We start from the raw sequence: 20045 nt of genomic DNA, 5'->3' as shown, positions 1-20045 counted from the left end.
CCGCCGCCTGGCCCGGAGGCGTTTCCGGGTCCCCGCGAAGTGGGGCGCCGGGCAGGAAGGATCAGGCCCGCGGCGATGACCGGCAGTAACCCCGCCGGGGCTCCCCGGCCGGGTCAATGACCGCGCTCGCCCACGGCAGCCCGCGCGACGGCCAGGCCGCCCATCACCCTATCGCCTAGCAACGCCCACTCGCGCGCCGCCATTGGTCCGGCGCGCACGCCCCCGGCCCCCGATTGGCCGCGACCGCGGGGCGAGCCACGCCCCCAGCCGGGTCCGCGCGCCCGGACGCGGACACGTGCGTGCGTCCCCCGGGGTCCGCCTAACCCCCAGTGGGGCCCCGTGTGACACCCCGACACCCCAGCCATCCCGTCCCGTGCCACCCGCGCGCCGCGCACACGTGGGCCCCGCGTAGCCAGGGGAGGGGGCGGCCGAGGAGGCGGGGGTGGGCGCGCCATGTGCCTGCGGGCGAACGGAAGTCGAGGCCCCCCGCCGTCCCGGGCGCGCCCCCGAGAGGGTCCCGCCATCACCCCACCGGCGGCGGCGCGCGGTCCCGGGCGCAGCCCCGACGCTCATTGGCCTGGGCGGCGCCGCCGAGCTGTCAGCCCATGTGGCGTGTCCGCGCGGGGCGGCCGCGGTTAAATACGCCGGCGCCGGCCTAGAGGGAGCCAGAGAGACGCAGCGCCGGCGCCTCCTCCGCGCTGCATCCTCGCCCCGCCGCCCGCACTGCGCCCGCGCCCGCGCCCAGACCAGGTATTGCGGCGGGGCCGGGGCCGGGGCCGAGGCCGAGGCCAGGGCCCGGGGATCGGGGCCCGGGGATCGGGGGGCGGGGGGCGGGGATCGGGCAGGCCGCTGGCCGCACCCTCGGCCGCGGGGCGCTCGGGCTGCCCGCGGTGGAGGGTTGCCCGCGAGGCCGCGCCGTCTGATGCGAGCGTCCGGGGCGGGCGGTTAAGGGCCTGCGCGCCGCGCCCCAGGCCGTGGGGAGGTGGGCGATGCGAGCGCCGGACGCCGGGAGCTCCGCGAACAGCCATTTTGGTCGCGGGGTGGGCCGAGGCCGGGCAGTCCCCGCCGCCCGTGCGCGCCCACAAAGGTCTCCATGAGGCCCCTCCGCCCGCGGCATCCCCCCCTTCGACTGCCGGCCGAGGCCCATTCCGACCCGGGGGCGCCTTTTCAGCTACCGAAGGGCCGGGAGAGAGGCCGGGAGCCCGGTGGGGACCGGTCTTCCCACCACGTGGGCGCAGCCCCGAGCCCCCGAGGTGCTGGGGGCCGAGCCGGAGCGGCGGGGCGGGGCGGGCGCTGCGGGGGTCTCCTCCCCACCCCCACCCGCCGCCGCGGCACTCGGCGTGAATAGCAAGTAGGCAGAACAGAGCCGGCGCTCTCTGGAGGCGGCGGCGCCCGAGCCGGTGCCCTGGGCCGGCAAAGGGCTCTTTATTCGGCGCTGGGGGAGGGGGCTCCCTCCCTCCCGGACAGCGGACGCCAGGCCACCAAGGAAGCCGCCGCTCCTCCACTCGCCCGGCCTTGCTCAGACCGGGGAGGGCCGAGCGGTTGCGTGTCCACAGGTCACCAGCATCGGGGGCCCTGGGCCTTGACGAAGTTGCCAGACCATCCCTGGCTTTGCTCGGGGGCTACACAGGAACCCCATCCCAGGCCCGCAAGCTGTGGGCGTGCGGGGCAGGGGGGTGGGTACCTCCGGAGGCAGCTGGATCTGCCTGGAGGTGAGCGAGCGGTACCCTGCGGCCTCCCCGGCACAGGTGCGTGGGTCTGGGTCGCACTCGCCTGGCACCTGACCAGGAACGGTGCCCCAGGTTGGCCCACCGTGGGGCACAGGCCACCTTTCCCCCAGAGCCCTGCCAGGCCTTGGCACCCACAGTCCCCTGCTGTCCCTCCGGGTCCCTCCCGAGTCCTGGCAGCTCCTGCCTGCCCTCGATGGCATTGGGCATGGCGGGCAGCTGGGTGCTGAGCTCGGGGCTACTCAAGTGTGGGTCGGGCCTCCCCACCTCCCAAGTTTCCCCCCTCAGACTTTGTGCCCTTTCTCCTTTGCTTGGTTCCCTGGACCGGCTCCTCGGCTGGGAAGGGCACCACAGCGGAGGTCACAGAGGCCACGACTGCTGGGAGGGGTGGGCACAGGCAGCAGGGCCCTGGGGGTCACCCCAGCCCTGGGCCCCAGATGTGGCAGCTTCTGCCAAGGCCCAGTAAGAGGCAAGGACCCGCTGGGTCAGAGCTGACCGCCCTCCAACACACACACATTCACACGCAGGACATCCGTCCGGCCATCTGGCCTCTGGTCTGGGGCTGTCAGCTGCTGCTCTCCGACCCACCGGCGGGCCAGGCTGAGGAGGGCGAGTGCCGTGGGGCTCGGGGGGCTGTGGGGGCTGCGGACTAGGGTGCGGGCCGAGCTGACCTGTGCCCGGGCCCCGCAGAGAGCGTCATGGAGGAGGTGGTGATTGCCGGCATGTCGGGGAAGCTGCCCGAGTCCGAGAACCTGCAGGAGTTCTGGGACAACCTCATCGGCGGCGTGGACATGGTGACGGACGATGACAGGAGGTGGAAGGCCGGTGAGTGACGGCCTGCCCAGCGGTGCGGTGGCCCCTGGTGCGCCCGCCCTTTCTCAGCTGGCGACCAGCCGGGTCCAGGGCTGGAGGGCAGGGGCAGGAGGCCAGGGGCCGCCGCTGGCCCACGTGTCCGAGGCCAGATAAGAGCCGGCTCCGGGGAAGCTGGTTTGACTCCCTCACGCCTGGTCGGCTCCCGCGCGAGCAGTTCTACCTGATCCGCGGGTGTGAGTCAGCGCGGAGCCCAGCCCAGCAGGGCCCGCTGGAGGGTCTGCAGCCAGGGCAGGGGGGCTGGAGGAGACTGCTCTGGGGCCACTGCCCACCCTCCTGGGGAGCCCACCCTCCTGGGGAGCCCCCGTCTCCCTGTGGGTCCCCTGGGGCCTTGACGCCCACAGCAGTGCCTCCCGCCTGCCGTGTCTGCAGGACTCTACGGCCTGCCCCGGCGCTCCGGCAAGCTGAAGGACCTGTCCAAGTTCGACGCCACCTTCTTCGGGGTCCACGCCAAGCAGGCGCACACGATGGACCCCCAGCTGCGCCTGCTGCTAGAGGTCGCCTACGAGGCCATCGTGGACGGAGGTGGGTCACTGGGGGGCCGATGGCCCACTGAGGTCACAACGGGTCCTCCTGCTTTTGAAAGGAGCGCGTTCAGAGTAGAACTGAGTGCCGGAGGCGGGGCGAGCCGAGCCGGGCTCCCTCTGTCCTGGTTGGGACTGCCAGGCCCGAGGTTCGGGAGGCGTGGGCCCCTGGGCAGGTCTGGTTTCACAACTGGCCCGAGGTGTCCTGGGCGTGCCCTGGCGCCCCAGTTTCCTTACTCCCATCAGAGAACTGGTCTTGGGGTGAGGGCCGGTGCTGGGCTCCTGCCCTGGGTTGAGTCTGGCCCAGAGGTAGCTGGCTCTTGTCCTGGGGCTCAGGCCGGTCCTGATGGCGAGCCTGGGGGCTCCCCACTCTTGTCTTTGGGTCAGCGGGTGCCAGCCGGCCCCTGGGCTGACACTGAGCAGGACCGGGCACAGACACATGCCTCGGGGAGGGGCGGGAGGCAGGCAGACCTGAAGGCCTTCTCCAGGGGCCTTGGATGCCGCTCCCCTGGGGCCGGCAGGGCCCCTCCTGCAGGAGCCTGGACACTCGGCCTTTGTGTGTCTCTCCTCCTTATCTCGCCGTCCGGGCAGGCGCCCTTGGGGCGTGGGTGCTCATTGGCCCTTGGGGCTCACCAGACTCCGCCAGGGACACCAGGGGCCAGGGAGTCGCCTGGGGACAATGCTGCCCTCTGTCTTCACCTCCGTCTCTGGCCGCCGCCTGACCCAGAGCCTGGAGCCCCCCCCCCCCCCCCAGCCCCAGTTTCTTGTGACCTGGTTCTTGGTTCTCTGTTCTCAGCCCCACCTGGGCTGGCCCCCCAGTCCCTCTGGCCGGGCTGAGATGGCCCCCTCGAGGGGGCCCTCGTCCGCAAGGCTGGGTGGTGGGCGGGTGCGGCCGGCATTCTGACCGCTGCTCCCACAGGCATCAACCCGGCCTCGCTCCGAGGAACCAACACCGGCGTCTGGGTGGGCGTGAGCGGCTCCGAGGCCTCCGAGGCCCTCAGCCGAGACCCCGACACCCTCGTGGGCTACAGCATGGTGGGCTGCCAGCGAGCCATGATGGCCAACCGCCTCTCCTTCTTCTTCAACTTCAAAGGTGGGTGCCCTGCCCGGCGGCGGGGCTCCGCGGCTGCGCGTCGTTCCCGGTCGGGGCACAGGCCCGGGTTGCGGGTTCGATCTCCAGTGTGGGGTGTACAGGAGGCAGCCGGTCCATGATTCTCTTACCGTTGCTACTTCTCTCCCTCTCCCTTCCTCTCTGACATCAACGAGAAATGTACTCAAGTGAAATAAAAAGCGATCAAGGTGGGCGCCCCCTGCGAGGTGTGGCCGGGGGACAGCGAGCCCCTTCCAGCCGCGGCTCCCCTTCCCCGGGAAGCCGGGGGGCCCGGGCTCCCCCTCACCCCGCTCCCCCCTCGGCCGCAGGGCCCAGCGTCGCCCTGGACACGGCCTGCTCCTCCAGCCTGCTGGCCCTGCACAACGCCTACCAGGCCGTCGGCAGCGGCGAGTGCCCCGCGGCCCTCGTGGGCGGCATCAACGTCCTGCTCAAGCCCAACACGTCCGTGCAGTTCATGAAGCTGGGCATGCTCAGCCCCGAGGGCACCTGCAGGTCCTTCGACCGGGCCGGTGAGGCGGCGGGGGCGGCGGGGGCGGGTGAGGCGGCGGGGGCGGGTGAGGCGCGGCGGGGGCGGCGGGGGCGGCGGCGGGGGTGAGGCGGGGGCGGCGGAGGCGCGGCGGGGGCCGGTGAGGCGCGGCGGGGGCGGCGGGGGCCGGTGAGGCGCGGCGGGGGCCGGTGAGGCGCGGCGGGGGCCGGTGAGGCGCGGCGGGGGCGGCGGGGGCCGGTGAGGCGCGGCGGGGGCCGGTGAGGCGCGGCGGGGGCGGCGGGGGCCGGTGAGGCGCGGCGGGGGCCGGTGAGGCGCGGCGGGGGCCGGTGAGGCGCGGCGGGGGCGGCGGGGGCCGGTGAGGCGCGGCGGGGGCCGGTGAGGCGCGGCGGGGGCGGCGGGGGCCGGTGAGGCGGGGGCGGGGGCGGGTGAGGCGCGGCGGGGGCCGGTGAGGCGGGGCGGGGGCGGCGGGGGCGGCGGGGGCCGGTGAGGCGCGGCGGGGGCGGCGGGGGCGGCGGGGGCCGGTGAGGCGGGGCGGGGGCGGCGGGGGCGGCGGGGGCCGGTGAGGCGGGGCGAGGCGGGGCGGGGGCGGCGGGGGCGGCGGGGGCCGGTGAGGCGCGGCGGGGGCGCGGCGGGGGCGGCGGAGGCGGCGGGGGCGGCGGGGGCCGGTGAGGCGCGGCGGGGGCGGCGGGGGCGCGGCGGGGGCGGCGGGGGCGGCGGGGGCGGCGGGGGCCGGTGAGGCGCGGCGGGGGGCGGCGGGGGCGCGGCGGGGGCGGCGGAGGCGCGGCGCGGGCAGCCCCCCAGCCTCCCCAGGCCAGAGCGGGCGCCAGCCTGCCTGCCCCTGAGCCCCTCTCTGCCCTCAGGGGACGGGTACTGCCGCGCCGAGGCCGTGGTGGCCGTCCTGCTGACCAAGAAGTCCCTGGCCCGGCGCGTGTACGCCACCATCCTGAACTCCGGCACCAACACGGACGGCGCCAAGGAGCAAGGTGGGAACCGGCCAGGGCGGGTGGGGGCGCCGGGGTCGGCGAGGGGTGCTGAGCCGGCCCTCCCGCAGGCGTGACCTTCCCGTCCGGAGAGGCCCAGGAGCAGCTCATACGCTCCCTGTACGGGCCGTGCGGCGTGACCCCCGAGTCCCTGGAGTACATCGAGGCTCACGGGACCGGCACCAAGGTGAGGCCCCGCGCCCGCGCCGCCCGCACCCGCGCCCGCGCCGCCCGCTGCAGCCTGACCCTCCCGTGTCCCCCACAGGTGGGCGACCCCCAGGAGCTGAACGGCATCGACCGGGCACTGTGTGCCACGCGCCAGGACCCCCTGCTGATCGGGTCCACCAAGTCGAACATGGGGCACCCGGAGCCGGCCTCGGGGCTGGCCGCACTGGCCAAGGTGGGCACCCGCTCGGGCAGGGCTCTGGGTGCTGTGCCTGGGCCCTGCCCTGGTTCGCGGGCCCGGCACGCTGCTGGGCACCTCCCCACGGGGCTGCAGGCAGTGGCCGGGCGGCTCCCCGCTCAGCTCCTGAGCAGCAGTGGGGGCTGGGGAACCCCGACCGCCATCGCTGGGCTCCTGGGGGTGGGGGGCTTCCTGGGGTGTCCAGGCCCACAGCCACCTGGGAGGGGCCCTGGCTGAGGCGGCGGGGCCTGCGGGTGCCTGTGGGTCTCAGGTCGGCACGCCGCCCACAGGTGCTGCTGTCCCTGGAGCACGGGCTCTGGGCGCCCAACCTGCACTTCCACAGCCCGAACCCCCAGATCCCAGCGCTGCAGGAGGGGCGGCTGCGGGTGGTGGACCGGCCCCTGCCCGTGCGCGGGGGCAACGTGGCCATGAACTCCTTCGGCTTTGGCGGCTCCAACGTGCACGTCATCCTTCGACCCAACTGGCGCCCGCCCCCCGCGCCCGCCCCCCACGCCGCCTTGCCCCGCCTACTGCTGGCCAGCGGGCGCACCCCCGAGGCCGTGCAGGGGCTGCTGGAGCAGGGCCGCCGGCACAGCCAGAACCTGGCCTTCGTGAGCATGCTCAACGACATCGCGGCCGCGCCCGTCACCGCCATGCCCTTCCGGGGCTGCGCCGTGCTGGGCGGCGAGGGCAGCGGGCAGGAGGTGCAGCAGGTGCCCGCCGGGCAGCGCCCGCTCTGGTTCATCTGCTCCGGTGAGTCCGGGCCTGGCCTGGCCTGCTGGGCGTGGGGCAGCGGGTGGTGGCCGTGGGCTCACGCCTCCCGCCCTCAGGGATGGGCACGCAGTGGCGCGGGATGGGGCTCAGCCTCATGCGCCTGCCCTGCTTCCGGGACTCCATCCTGCGCTCCGACGAGGTCGTGAAGCCGCTGGGGCTGCAGGTGTCGGAGCTGCTGCTGAGCACGGACGAGGACACCTTCGACGACACCGTCAACGCCTTCGTGAGCCTGACGGCCATCCAGGTCCGTCCTCGGGTCGGGGTCGGGTCGCGTCCGAGGGCCCGGGGACGCGGAGGGAGGGCCTGGACCTGGCGGGGCCTCCCCGGGACTCAGGTGACACGTCCGCCCCCAGATCGCCCTCCTAGACCTGCTGACCAGCCTGGGCCTGCGGCCGGACGGCATCATCGGGCACTCCCTGGGCGAGGTGGCCTGCGGCTATGCCGACGGCTGCCTCTCGCAGGAGGAGGCGGTGCTCGCCGCCTACTGGCGCGGCCAGTGCATCAAGGAGGCGCACATCCCACCGGGGGCCATGGCGGCCGTGGGTAGGTGTGGCCAGCAGGGCGCTTTTCCCAGGAGCCTGAGCTTAACCACGTGGGGACAAGAACCCCCCAAGAGGACCCACAGGACTTTTGATAAAGTCGGGGTGTCGGGGTCCCTCGTCTTGGCTCCCTCCGTGGGCAGGAGCCCCGGGTGTCGTGGAGGAGGGCGGGAGGGAGGGAGGGAGGGAGGGAGGGAGGCCGTGGGGTGGCAGTAACGACACGTCCCTGAGATGAAAGGCGGCGGGGGCGGGGAGAGGCCTGTAAAGCTGCTCCCTCCGCGGCTGCAATTACGGGGCCGACCTTCGTGCTGCCCCGCGGCCTCTGCCCACAGGCTTGTCCTGGGAGGAGTGTAAGCGGCGCTGCCCCCCCGGCGTCGTGCCCGCGTGCCACAACTCCAAGGACACGGTGACCATCTCGGGACCTCAGGTGGGCGCTGGGCGAGGCCGCAGGAGGGGCTGGCGCACAGCCCGGGACCCGGGACCCGGGACCCGGGACCCACGACCGCCCGTCACGGCTCCTGTTCTCCCCAGGCCTCCGTGTCCGAGTTCGTGGAGCAGCTGAGGCAGGAGGGCGTGTTCGCCAAGGAGGTGCGGACGGGCGGCCTGGCCTTCCACTCCTACTTCATGGAGGGCATCGCGCCCTCGCTGCTGCGGGAGCTCAAGAAGGTGGGCCGGCCCCCCACGGGCCGCCGGGCGGGGGGGGGGGGGGCAGGAGGGCCGTGCCCCGGGCGCTGACCGGCAGCCTGTGCGCAGGTGATCCGGGACCCGCGGCCCCGCTCGGCGCGCTGGCTCAGCACCTCCATCCCCGAGGCCCAGTGGCAGGGCAGCCTGGCCCGCACGCCCTCCGCCGAGTACAACGTCAACAACCTGGTGAGCCCCGTGCTGTTCCAGGAGGCGCTGTGGCACGTGCCGGAGCACGCCGTGGTGCTGGAGGTCGCCCCCCACGCGCTGCTGCAGGTACGCCCGGCGGGGCCTGCGGGCTCGGGGGAGGGGCTCGGGCCGGGCGTGCACGGGGCAGCGCTCAGCCCGCCCGCCCTCCCGCCCCGCAGGCCGTGCTGAAGCGGGGCCTGAAGCCCAGCTGCACCGTCCTGCCCCTGATGAAGAAGGACCACGCGGACAACCTGCACTTCCTGCTCGGCAGCGTGGGCCGCCTGCACCTGGCCGGGTGGGTCTGCGCGCCCGCCCCGGGCCTCGATGGGCCGCTTCCCCGTGAGGGCGGCTCTGGGTCTTAGGGGAGGTGGTTGGCAGTGGGTGTGATGGGGGGTCCCAGGGCCAGGTGCACCCCTAACCCACTCCCCACCCCCAGCATTGACATCAACCCCAATGGCCTGTTCCCGCCCGAGGAGTTCCCAGCGCCCCGGGGGACCCCGCTCATCTCCCCCCTCATCAAGTGGGACCACAGCCAGACCTGGGACGTGCCTGCCGCCGAGGACTTCCCCAACGGCTCCGGCAGCTCCTCAGCTACCGTCTACACCATCGGTGAGGCTGGCGAGGGCGTGAGGCCGGGCGGTGGGCGGGAGGCAGGAGGGAAGGCCGGGCGGGGGTGGGTGGGCACTGAAGCCTGTACCCCGCAGACACCAGCCCCGAGTCCCCCAGCCACTACCTGGTGGACCACCGCCTAGACGGCCGCGTCCTCTTCCCGGCCACCGGCTACCTGTGCCTGGTCTGGAGGACACTGGCTCGCGCCCTGGACCGGAACACGGAGCAGATGCCCGTGGCTTTTGAGGACGTGACGCTGCACCAGGCCACCATCCTGCCCAAGACGGGTGAGGCGGGGCGGCTGGGAGGAGCCGTGGGGGTGCTGACCTCTGACCCCTGGCGCCTGCAGCTCACCCTGGTCCCGCTGTCCACAGGCACTGTGCCCCTGGAGGTGCGGCTGCTGGAGGCCTCGCACGCCTTCGAGGTGTCTCAGAACGGCAACCTGGTCGTGAGCGGTGAGCGGGTGCCAGGCCACAGGGTCCCTGACGGGCCTCGGGGTGGGCCCCTGGCGTCCGGCTCGGCTCTGCCCAGCCCTCAGACCCCCTGACTGCCCTCCCCCCCCCCCCGCCCACAGGGACGGTGTATCAGTGGGAGGACCCCGACCCCAGGCTCTTCGACAACCAGGACGGCCTGGACACGGCGGACCCCGCAGACCCCACGGCCACCTTCCGCCTGTCCCAGGGCGACGTGTACAAGGAGCTGCGGCTGCGGGGCTACGACTACGGCCCCCACTTCCAGGGCGTCCTCGAGGCCTCCCTCGAAGGTGGGCACGGTCCCCCCGGACACCCTGGGGGCGGGCCCTGAGGCGACCTCCCCCGGTGCCCAGTGTCCAGGCGCCACGTGCCTGCCATGGCCCCAGCCAGGGGGCGTGTGGGGAGCGGGGGAGGAGGGTCACCGCGGGGGTCAGGGCCGGGAAGAGGCTGCGTGCGACGGACCCCTCGCGCTGACGCCCTCTGCCACAGGCGACACCGGCCGGCTGCTGTGGCAGGACAACTGGGTGACCTTCCTGGACAGCATGCTGCAGATGTCCATACTGGGCACCCCCCAGCGCAGCCTGCGCCTGCCCACCCGCATCGCCGCCATCCGCATCGACCCCGCCGCCCACCGGCGCAAGGTGCACGCGCCGCAGGGAGAGACCCCAGGTAGACGGCCCCGCCCGCCGCGCCCCGCACGCCCACACTCCCCGCGCCCGCCACGCCCCGCACGCCCACACTCCCCGCGCCCGCCACGCCCCGCACGCCCACACTCCCCGCGCCCCGCCCACACTCCCCGCGCCCGCCGCGCCCCGCACGCCCACACTCCCCGCGCCCGCCGCGCCCCGCACGCCCACACTCCCCGCGCCCGCCCACACTCCCCGCGCCCGCCGCGCCCCGCACGCCCACACTCCCCGCGCCCGCCGCGCCCCGCACGCCCACACTCCCCGCGCCCGCCCACACTCCCCGCGCCCGCCGCGCCCCGCACGCCCACACTCCCCGCGCCCGCCGCGCCCCGCACGCCCACACTCCCCGCGCCCGCCGCGCCCCGCACGCCACACTCCCCGCGCCCGCCGCGCCCCGCACGCCCACACTCCCCGCGCCCGCCGCGCCCCGCACGCCCACACTCCCGTGTCCCCACAGCGGTGCGGGTGGTGGTGAGCCGCGCTCTGAACAGCACGGCGGCCGGCGGCGTCCTCATCTCGGGCCTGCACACCTCGGTGGCCCCGCGGCGGCAGCAGGAGCAGCGCGCGCCCATCCTGGAGAAGTTCTGCTTCACGCCGCACGCGGAGGACGGGTGCCTGGCGGGCAGCGGGGCCCTGCAGGAGGAGCTGCAGCTGTGCAGCGGTGAGGCCCCGCCCCGGCCCCGCCCCGCACACACCCTGGGGGCGGGGAGCTCATCCCCACGCCCGTCGCCAGGACCTGGTCTCGTTTTGCCTCCCCGGCCCTCACAGGCCCACCCACCAGCCCCCTCATGCCCGGGCAGGAACTGGGGCTGCGGGCACGGACCTCGCTGTCTGTGGACACACCCTCTGTGGGCGGTGCCAGTTCTGAGCCCCCATCCCCCCACCCCCCCAGGGCTGGCACAGGTGCTGCAGACCAAGGTGGCCCAGCAGGGGCTGAAGATGGTGGTGCCCGGTCTGGACGGGGCGCAGGCCCCACGGAAGCCCCCGCAGCAGGGCCTGGCTCGGCTGCTGGCGGCCGCCTGCCAGCTCAACGGGAACCTGCGGCTGGAGCTGGGCCGGGTGCTGGTGCAGGAGCGGCCGGGGCTGCCTGAGGACCCGCTGCTCAGTGGCCTCCTCGACTCCCCGGCGCTCAAGGCCTGCGTGGACACCGCCCTGGAGAACGTGACCGGCCTCCGCATGAAGGTGGTGGAGGTAGGTGCTGGGCAGGGCGGTCAGCACGGGCCGAGCCGGGCAGACCCACGCCAGGGCCAGGGCCCGGCCGAGGTGAGCGCCAGCGTAAGACTGCCCGCGTCTCCACTGCTCCCACAGGCGGGGGTGAGGGACCCGGCTCCACAGGGGCTGCGGGGTCGGGTGCCTGTGGGGGCCGCCCACCTAGGCCTCCGTCCCCCCAGGTGCTGGCTGCAGACGGCCACCTGTACTCGCGCATCCCGGCGCTGCTCAACACCCAGCCGCTGCTGCAGCTGGACTACACGGCCACCGACCGCCACGCCCAGGCCCTGGAGCCCGCCCAGGCCAAGCTGCAGCAGCTCGGCGTGGGCCAGGGCCAGTGGGACCCCGCGGACCCCGCCCCCGGCGGCCTGGGCCCGGCCGACCTGCTGGTGTGCAACTGTGCGCTGGCCAACCTGGGGGACCCGGCCACGGCCCTCGGCAACATGGCCGCCGCCCTCAAGGAGGGGGGCTTCCTGCTGCTGCACACGCTGCTCAGAGGGCACCCCCTCGGGGAGACGCTCGCCTTCCTGACCTGCCCTGAGCCGCCGCCGCCGGGCGGGCAGGGCCTGCTGGGCCAGGACGCCTGGGAGGCCCTGCTGGCGGCCGCGAACCTGCGCCTGGTGGCCCTGAAGCGATCCTTCTACGGCTCGGCGCTCCTCCTGTGCCGCCGGCCCGCCCCGCAGGGCAGCCCCCTCTTCCTGCCCGTGGAGGACGCCGGCTTCGGATGGGTGGACTCGCTCAAGGTCAGTGCCCCCCGCCCGGCCCCGCCCGTGGACCCCGGGCCCTCCCAGCCACCAACCTCGCCTCGTCCTGCAGAGCATCCTGGCCGACGCCTCCTCCCGGCCCGTGTGGCTGACGGCCAGCGGCTGTGCCACCTCCGGCGTCGTGGGCCTGGTCAACTGCCTGCGGAAGGAGCCTGGCGGGCACCGGGTCCGGTGAGCCACTGAGCTGTGCCCCCCCCCCCCGCCCGTCACCCCCTCCCTCCCCTCGGCCCCCCCGCCCGTCACCCCCTCCCTCCCCTCGGCCCCCCCCTGCCCGTCACCCCCTCCCTCCCCTCGGCCCCTCCCGCCCGTCACCCCCTTCCTTCCCTTGGTCACCCCCTCCCTCCCCTCGGCCCCTCCCGCCCGTCACCCCCTTCCTTCCCTTGGTCACCCCCTCCCTGCCCTCGGCCCCCCCTCACTGGCCTGGTGCCCACAGGTGCATCCTGGTGTCCAACCTCAGCAGCGCGTCCCCCGTCCCCCAGCTGGACCCCGGCTCCGCGGAGCTGCAGGCGGTGCTGCGAGGGGACCTGGTGATGAACGTGCACCGGGACGGGGCCTGGGGGTCCTTCCGCCACTTCCCGCTGGAGCACGGTGAGCCCCGGGCCTCGCGGGAGCCGGCGGGGCGGAGGGGGGGTCCCGCCCGGCCTGGGCCTAGCAGCCCTGCCTCTGACCCAGGCCCCCCGGAGGAGCAGACGGAGCACGCCTTCGTGAACGTCCTCACCCGCGGGGACCTGTCCTCCATCCGCTGGGTCTGCTCCCCGCTGCGCCACGCCCCGGCCCCCGGCCCCGGCGTCCAGCTCTGCACCGTCTACTACGCCTCCCTCAACTTCCGCGACATCATGCTGGCCACCGGCAAGCTGTCTCCTGACGCCATCCCAGGTGCGGGCAGCGCAGGCCCCGGGGGGAGGGGTCCCCGCCCAGAGGCTCGGGACCACCCTGTGGGCTGACCCCCCTCTGCCCCCAGGGAAGTGGGCTGCCCGGGACTGCATGCTGGGCATGGAGTTCTCTGGCCGAGACCCCAGCGGCAAGCGCGTGATGGGGCTGGTGCCCGCCGAAGGCCTGGCCACCTCCGTCCTGCTGTCCGAGGACTTCCTGTGGGACGTGCCCTCCAACTGGTGAGTGGGCGGCCGGGGCCCGGGCCCACGCGACGTGGCCGGGCCGGGCCTGAGTGACCGTGCCTGTGCCCGCAGGACCCTGAAGGAGGCGGCCTCGGTGCCCGTGGTCTACACCACGGCCTACTACTCGCTGGTGGTGCGCGGGCGCGTGCAGCGCGGGGAGACGGTGCTCGTCCACTCGGGCTCGGGCGGCGTGGGCCAGGCGGCCATCGCCATCGCCCTCAGCCTGGGCTGCCGCGTCTTCACCACCGTGGGTGAGTGCCGCCCCTCCCGCCCGCAGCCGGCTCACCGCAGCCCGCTCACCGCAGCCCGCTCACCGCACGCGCCTCCCCCGCAGGGTCAGCCGAGAAGCGGGCGTACCTCCAGGCCAGGTTCCCCCAGCTCGACGACACCAGCTTCGCCAACTCCAGGGACACGTCCTTCGAGCAGCACGTGCTCCGGCACACGGCGGGGAAGGGTGCGTGGCCCCCCGACCCCCAGCTCCACCCTCTGCCCTCCCCCGACCCACCCTACCCTGCGGGCTGAGCGGGAGAAGACGGCCAGGCGGGGACGGGGTCTGGCCTCTGGACCGTGGGTGTGCCCAGCGGTGGGGTGACCGTGGGAACCCCTCTCCCCCCAGGTGTGGACCTGGTCCTGAACTCGCTGGCAGAGGAGAAGCTGCAGGCCAGCGTGCGGTGCCTGGCTCAGCACGGCCGCTTCCTGGAAATCGGCAAATTCGACCTTTTCAACAACCACCCCCTGGGTGAGGCCGGGCGGCAGGCGGTGGGGCCGGGGCAGGGGGGTCCCCGGGCGTCGGGGCCGGGAGTGCTAGCCGCGCCCTCCGCTCTCCGCCCGCCAGGCATGGCCATCTTCCTGCGGAACGTGACCTTCCACGGGATCCTGCTGGACTCCCTCTTCGAGGAGGCCAGCGCCGACTGGCGGGCGGTGGCGGGGCTGCTGCGGGCGGGCATCCGGGACGGGGTGGTGCAGCCGCTGCGCTGCACCGTGTTCCCCAAGGACCAGGTGGAGGGCGCCTTCCGCTACATGGCGCAGGGGAAGCACATCGGCAAAGTGCTCGTGCAGGTGAGGGCCCCGGGCGCCCGTGCAGGGGAGGGGGGCCCCGGGCGCCACCTGGCCCGGCCCCCGGGCCGAGCGTGAGCCGTGCCGCTTGTGCAGGTGCGCGAGGAGGAGCCGGGCGCCGCGCTGCAGGGGCCCCCGCCCGCCCTGACCACCGCCGTGGCCAGGCTCTTCTGCCCGGCCCACAAGAGCTACGTCATCGCGGGCGGCCTGGGCGGCTTCGGGCTGGAGCTGGCCCAGTGGCTGGTGCTGCGCGGGGCCCAGAAGCTGGTGCTGACCTCGCGCTCAGGCATCCGCACGGGTAAGGCCTGGGCGGGCGGGCGGCGGGCAGTGGGGACGCACCCGCCCTGGTCGGCCCCCCTCCTGGGCTCCGAGGCCCGGGCGAGGCGGCGGGAGCCCCGATCCCTGATCCCAGCCCCCGCCTGCAGGCTACCAGGCCAAGCAGGTGCGGGAGTGGCGGCGACAGGGCGTGCAGGTGCTGGTGTCCACCAGCAGCGCCAGCTCCCTGGACGGGGCCCGGGCCCTCATCGCCGAGGCCGCACAGCTGGGGCCTGTCGGCGGCGTCTTCAACCTGGCCATGGTGAGTGGGCTCCGCGGGCGGGCACCGGGCACCGGGCCGCTGGGCAGCACTGAGGACGCCTCTCCCAGGTCCTGAGGGACGCGATGCTGGAGAACCAGACGCCCGAGCTCTTCCAGGACGTGAGCCGGCCCAAGTACAGCGGCACCCTGCACCTGGACAGGTGGGCGGCCCCCCCACACTGGCCTCCCCCCACTCCCCGTGCCTCCACGTGCTCCCAGGGACTGGGGTCCAGGCCACAGGACTCGGGGCAGCGCCGAGGCTCCACAGAGGCAGGGCTGGTTCAGCAGGGGGCCGGGCAGGGGCCGCTGGCCAGGGAGTGACACCAGCACCCACAGGGTGACCCGTGAGGCGTGCCCCGAGCTGGACTACTTCGTGGCCTTCTCCTCGGTGAGCTGTGGGCGTGGCAACGCAGGCCAGACCAACTACGGCTTCGCCAACTCCACCATGGAGCGCATATGCGAGCAGCGCAGGCACGACGGCCTCCCAGGTAGGCCCGCTCCCCGCCTGCTCCCCGCTGACCCTCACCCCCCCACGTGCCCCTCACCTCCCCCTACCTGCTCCGTGCTGACCCTCACCCCCCCACGTGCCCCTCACACCCCCCCGCCTGCTCCGTGCTGACCCTCACCCCCCCACGTGCCCCTCACACCCCCCCGCCTGCTCCGTGCTGACCCTCACCCCCCCACGTGCCCCTCACCTCCCCCTACCTGCTCCGTGCTGACTCTTACCCCCCCACGTGCCCCTCACACCCCCCTACCTGCTCCGTGCTGACCCTCACCCCCCCACGTGCCCCTCACACACACACCCCTGCCTGCTCCCCGCTGACCCTCACATCCCCCTACCTGCTCCGTGCTGACTCTTACCCCTCCACGTGCCCCTCACACACACACACACACCCCGCCCGCAGGCCTCGCCGTGCAGTGGGGCTCCATCGGCGACGTGGGCGTCGTGCTGGAGACGATGGGCACCAACGACTCGGTCATCGGGGGGACGCGGCCCCAGCGCATCGCCTCCTGCCTGGAGGTGCTGGACGTCTTCCTGAGCCAGCCCCACCCCGTGCTGAGCAGCTTCGTGCTGGCGGAGAAGAAGGCCGCGGCCCACGGGGACGGCGACGGCCAGCAGGACCTGCTGAAGGCCGTGGCCCACATCCTGGGTGAGGGGCCGCCCCGCCCGCCTCGGTTTACCGCCCCCCCCACCCCCCGCACAAGGGGGCCTGCCTGCTCACGGAGGGGACGAGGGGCCTCACCCACCCACGGGCCCGCCCACTCCCCTCCCCGCTTGCCGACCACGCGCCTCTCCCCAGGCATCCGAGACCTGGCCGCTGTCAGCCTGGACAGCTCGCTGGGGGACCTGGGCCTGGACTCGCTCATGGGCGTGGAGGTGCGCCAGACGCTGGAGCGGGAGCACGACCTGGTGCTGTCCATGCGGGACATCCAGCAGCTCACGCTCCGGAAGCTGCAGGACCTGTCCTCCCAGGCCGGCCCGGCCAGCGGTGCGTGCGGGTCAGAGGGCGCAGGCCCAGCTTTGGGGGGTGCGGCCTGTGGGCAGCCGGGCCGGGTCAGGCTTGTTGACGCAGCCCCTCCGAGTGGGACCAGAGCCCCCGCCCAGCAGCAGCTGGAGCCGCAGACGGCAGCCGGCCTCCCTGGCGTCTCCCCACAGAGCTGGCGGCTTCCACACCCAAGGAGGACAGCCCCGCGCGGCAGCAGGCCCTGCTGAACCTGAGCACCCTGCTGGTGAACCCCGAGGGCCCCACCCTCACGCGGCTCAACTCGGTGCAGAGCTCCGAGCGGCCCCTGTTCCTGGTGCACCCCATCGAGGGCTCCACCACCGTGTTCCACAGCCTGGCCGCCAAGCTCAGCATCCCCACCTACGGCCTGCAGTGCACCCGAGGTGCGTCCGGGTCCGGGGGGGGGGGGGGGGGTGCCCACGGGCCTGGGCGCCCACCCACACGGAGCCCTCCCGCCCGCAGCCGCGCCGCTGGACAGCATCCACAGCCTGGCCGCCTACTACCTCCAGTGCGTCAGGCAGGTGCAGCCCGAGGGGCCCTACCGCATCGCCGGCTACTCCTACGGCGCCTGCGTGGCCTTCGAGATGTGCTCGCAGCTGCAGGCGCAGCAGGGCCCCGCCCCCGCGCACAACAGCCTCTTCCTGTTTGACGGCTCGCACTCCTACGTGCTGGCCTACACACAGGTGAGGGCAGCGCCTGCTCAGCCCGGTCGGGGTCGGGGTCGGGGTCCGGGTGCCCCCGTCCTCCCTACAGAGCCTCTCCCTCCCCTTGCAGAGCTACCGCGCGAGGCTGACGCCCGGCTGCGAGGGGGAGGCCGAGGCCGCGGCCATGTGCTTCTTCGTGCAGCAGTTCACGGACACGGAGCACAACAGGGTGGGTCCTGGCCGGTGGGTCTGTGCCTGGAGGGGCGGGGGTCTGGGTCTGGGGGCGGGGTCTGTGCCTGGAGGGGGCGGGTCTGTGCCTGGAGGGGCGGGGTCTGTGCCTGGGGGGCGGGGTCTGCTGGTCCACACAGCGGGACCCACTCAGACCCGGTCCCGCAGGTGCTGGAGGCGCTGCTGCCGCTCGCGGGCCTGGAGGAGCGCGTGGTGGCCGCCGTGGACATGATCACGCAGAGCCACGCGGGCCTGGACCGCCGCGCGCTCACCTTCGCCGCGCGCTCCTTCTACCACAAGCTGCGCGCCGCCGAGCAGTACACGCCGCGGGCCACCTACCACGGCAACGTGACGCTGCTCCGCGCCAAGAAGGGCGGGGCGCAGGGCGAGGACCTGGGCGCCGACTACAACCTGTCGCAGGTGTGCGACGGGAAGGTGTCGGTGCACATCATCGAGGGCGACCACCGCACGCTGCTGGAGGGCAGCGGCCTGGAGGCCATCCTGGGCATCATCCACGGCGCCCTGGCCGAGCCGCGCGTCAGCGTGCGGGAGGGCTAGCCGCCCGGCCCTGCCGCCGCCCGGCCCTGCCGCCGCCCGGCCCGCACCCCGGTGGCCGCTAGAAGTAGGACTGACGCCCGCCCGTGCCGGGCGCCTCCGCACGGCCTCCACGCGGGTGCGGGCCGGGACCCGCGCCACCGACTTGGAGGCCTCCTGGTCTGTGAAGAGTCGGCCGAGCCGGGCACGACCCCGTGAGCCCGGCGCCAGCGCGGTCCGCGCTCGCGGAGGTCCTGGTTTGGACTCTATTTATTGCGCCGCTGGGGAGCCGCGGGGCCCGGGGCAGCGGGCCGAGCCCGCCCGGGGCCGGGATGCAGCGGGGCAGCGGGCCGGGCACCCACCCTGTTCTCTGTACTTTTTTCAAGAAACACATTCACGTTGCTGCTCAGATTTTGAAATTTACTATACTTGTCAGTTCAAAGAACCTTGTCTGGATCTGTTTCATTTTTGCACGGACTCGCTCGGTGTCGGTGACGATAGGGACCCTGCTCTCCGCCCTCCTGCACCAGCGCCCCCGGCAGGCCACACAGCCGGCCAGCAGGCACCCGCCCACTCCGTGGTTAGGAGCGGCGGCAGCGGTTGTGGGGGGCCCTGCACCTCTTGCCAGAACTGGTGAGACCACCGGTCTGCTTCCCCGGGCACGTGACCTACCCGCCCAGAGGCTTTATTTGGAGTCGCTGCTTGAGGGCGGGACCCACATGGCAAACAGCCTCAGAGCCACCCCTGCACTGGTGACGGGCAGTGGAGCTGGGAGGGAGGGTGACGGGCAGGGGTGAGGTAGGCGCCCTGGAGTGGAGTTTCTGGGCGGGCAGGTGAGCTGCAGAGTTGGGCTCTGGGAGGGGTGCGAGGTGGGGACAAAAGACGGGTGGGGAGCGGGCCCACCTGGGCTTCGAGAAGGACGTAGGGGACCCAGCGCCAGGCCGGGCGCTGACGTTCCTAAGAAAGCTCAGCGGCCATCAGCCAACAGCTCCACTCCTGGTTTGTGCCCGCGTAGAACCGGAAGCGGCCCGGCCCACAGCTGAGCACCATGTCCACAGCTTGGCTCTCCCAACAGCAGGTGGGCGGGTCAGCGAGGGGCTGTCAGCCACAAGGAGGAATGCGGTTCTGGTTTGTGCAACGCGATGAAGCAGCGGGCGGTTTCTGGAGCTGAGACCTCAAGATCCAAGATCCCAGAGCAAAGGTCCTTCAGGGACAGGGTCGTGCCACAGTGACCCCAACGGAGGTAACAACCCGACACTGTCAGGTCCCTACGACCTCTGCTTCGCGGGAGGCGGGAGGTGACGCCCCGGAAGGAGGAAGGAGAAGCGAGGCCCCGCGGCCGCTCCGCGATGGGCAGCAGGAGTGAGGCTGCAGGAACGAACCAGTTGCCTGACGTCAGATCGCCCAGCAAGTTCATGGGGGACCTTGGCCAAGAGGGGCCACGTTCTGGGTCATAAAACGAGTCAAATTCTAAAGGACTCGCTTTCTAGAAGACATTTCCTCTGACCGCAGCTGCATCAAATCAGAATCGTTAGCAAAAAGCCCTTGATTCCTCAAATACTTAGAAACCACTTCTAACTAACTCTGGTTAAAGAAGAAATCAACGTGCAAATTAGGGTTTAATACTGAAAAGTGTAAAAATGTGTGGGGTTCGGCTAACGGTGCTCAGGGGAGATCTACAGCAGGAAGGAGAGGCCAGTGTCAGAAAGAAGCCATTTCTCCAACCAGTGACTTCAGATTCCACCTTCAGAAGCTAAAGAAAAAAAGACCAGATGAGACCCAAACGTAGGTATGAGAGGAACTAAAACATCAGAGTAAAAATCCATAAAAAACAAAATGAGTGAAACCAAAACTACATCTTTGATTCATTCCCGGGTTTCGGCGCGTGCACACACACACACACACACACACACACCCTAGTTCTGTGAGAAGACCAATAATTCATAAACCTTGGGCCAGAGACAGCTTGTGTGTATAGGGGGTAGAGGGGCTGGGAGACAGAAATTACCAATAATCAGGAATGACAAGTGATATCGCTAAGATTATACACAACTTTATGCCAAACAAATGAAGTGAGCAAATCCCACACAAGACGAAGTAGACGACCAGAATAACCCTGCATCTATTGAAGAAAATGAACTTGTTTAAAACTTTTCCACAAAAAGAAACTCCAGATGAACGGGAAATTCCACCAAAAAAAAAAAAAAAATCTCTTATGGCCTGGCCGGTGTTGAGCGTGAACCCAGGAATCAAGAGGTCACCAGTTCCATTCCCAGTCAGGGCACATGCCCTGGTTTCGGGCTCGATCCCCAGTAGAGGGCATGCAGGACGCAGCCGATCACATCAGGTTTCTCTCCCTCT

General features: G+C 72.5%; 1 protein-coding gene across 2 annotated transcripts; it reads left to right on the top strand.

Annotated features, from left to right (window-relative positions):
* Positions 1 to 684: 684 nt before the first annotated feature.
* FASN (fatty acid synthase) lies at positions 685 to 18264 on the top strand. 2 transcript variants are annotated; one of them, XM_054709150.1, is made up of 41 exons: positions 685 to 750; positions 2418 to 2552; positions 2970 to 3122; positions 4041 to 4214; positions 4541 to 4741; positions 5580 to 5702; positions 5771 to 5886; positions 5965 to 6099; positions 6393 to 6855; positions 6933 to 7120; positions 7230 to 7419; positions 7748 to 7842; positions 7947 to 8081; positions 8169 to 8372; positions 8465 to 8580; positions 8722 to 8894; positions 8990 to 9181; positions 9269 to 9349; positions 9469 to 9657; positions 9857 to 10036; positions 10511 to 10714; positions 10946 to 11244; positions 11445 to 12005; positions 12079 to 12197; positions 12460 to 12614; positions 12699 to 12902; positions 12988 to 13138; positions 13214 to 13392; positions 13476 to 13595; positions 13758 to 13880; positions 13977 to 14200; positions 14294 to 14495; positions 14623 to 14774; positions 14843 to 14934; positions 15110 to 15261; positions 15679 to 15924; positions 16075 to 16263; positions 16431 to 16661; positions 16741 to 16961; positions 17053 to 17151; positions 17319 to 18264. In XM_054709150.1, exons 2-41 carry the CDS (start codon positions 2426 to 2428, stop codon positions 17706 to 17708), a joined length of 7548 nt encoding a protein of 2515 aa, XP_054565125.1. In that variant the 5' UTR covers positions 685 to 750; positions 2418 to 2425; the 3' UTR covers positions 17709 to 18264. The 2 variants fall into 2 exon arrangements, with proteins under 2 accessions (XP_054565125.1, XP_054565124.1); XM_054709149.1 differs by lacking the exon at positions 685 to 750 and adding an exon at positions 1054 to 1253.
* The last annotated feature ends 1781 nt before the right edge of the window (positions 18265 to 20045 follow it).

Source organism: Eptesicus fuscus, chromosome 20 (genome assembly GCF_027574615.1).
Source record: "Eptesicus fuscus isolate TK198812 chromosome 20, DD_ASM_mEF_20220401, whole genome shotgun sequence".
NCBI classification, from domain to species: domain Eukaryota; kingdom Metazoa; phylum Chordata; class Mammalia; order Chiroptera; family Vespertilionidae; genus Eptesicus; species Eptesicus fuscus.
The sequence above is the reverse complement of the archived record's forward strand: the minus strand, read 5'-3'. Positions and strand labels throughout refer to the sequence as shown.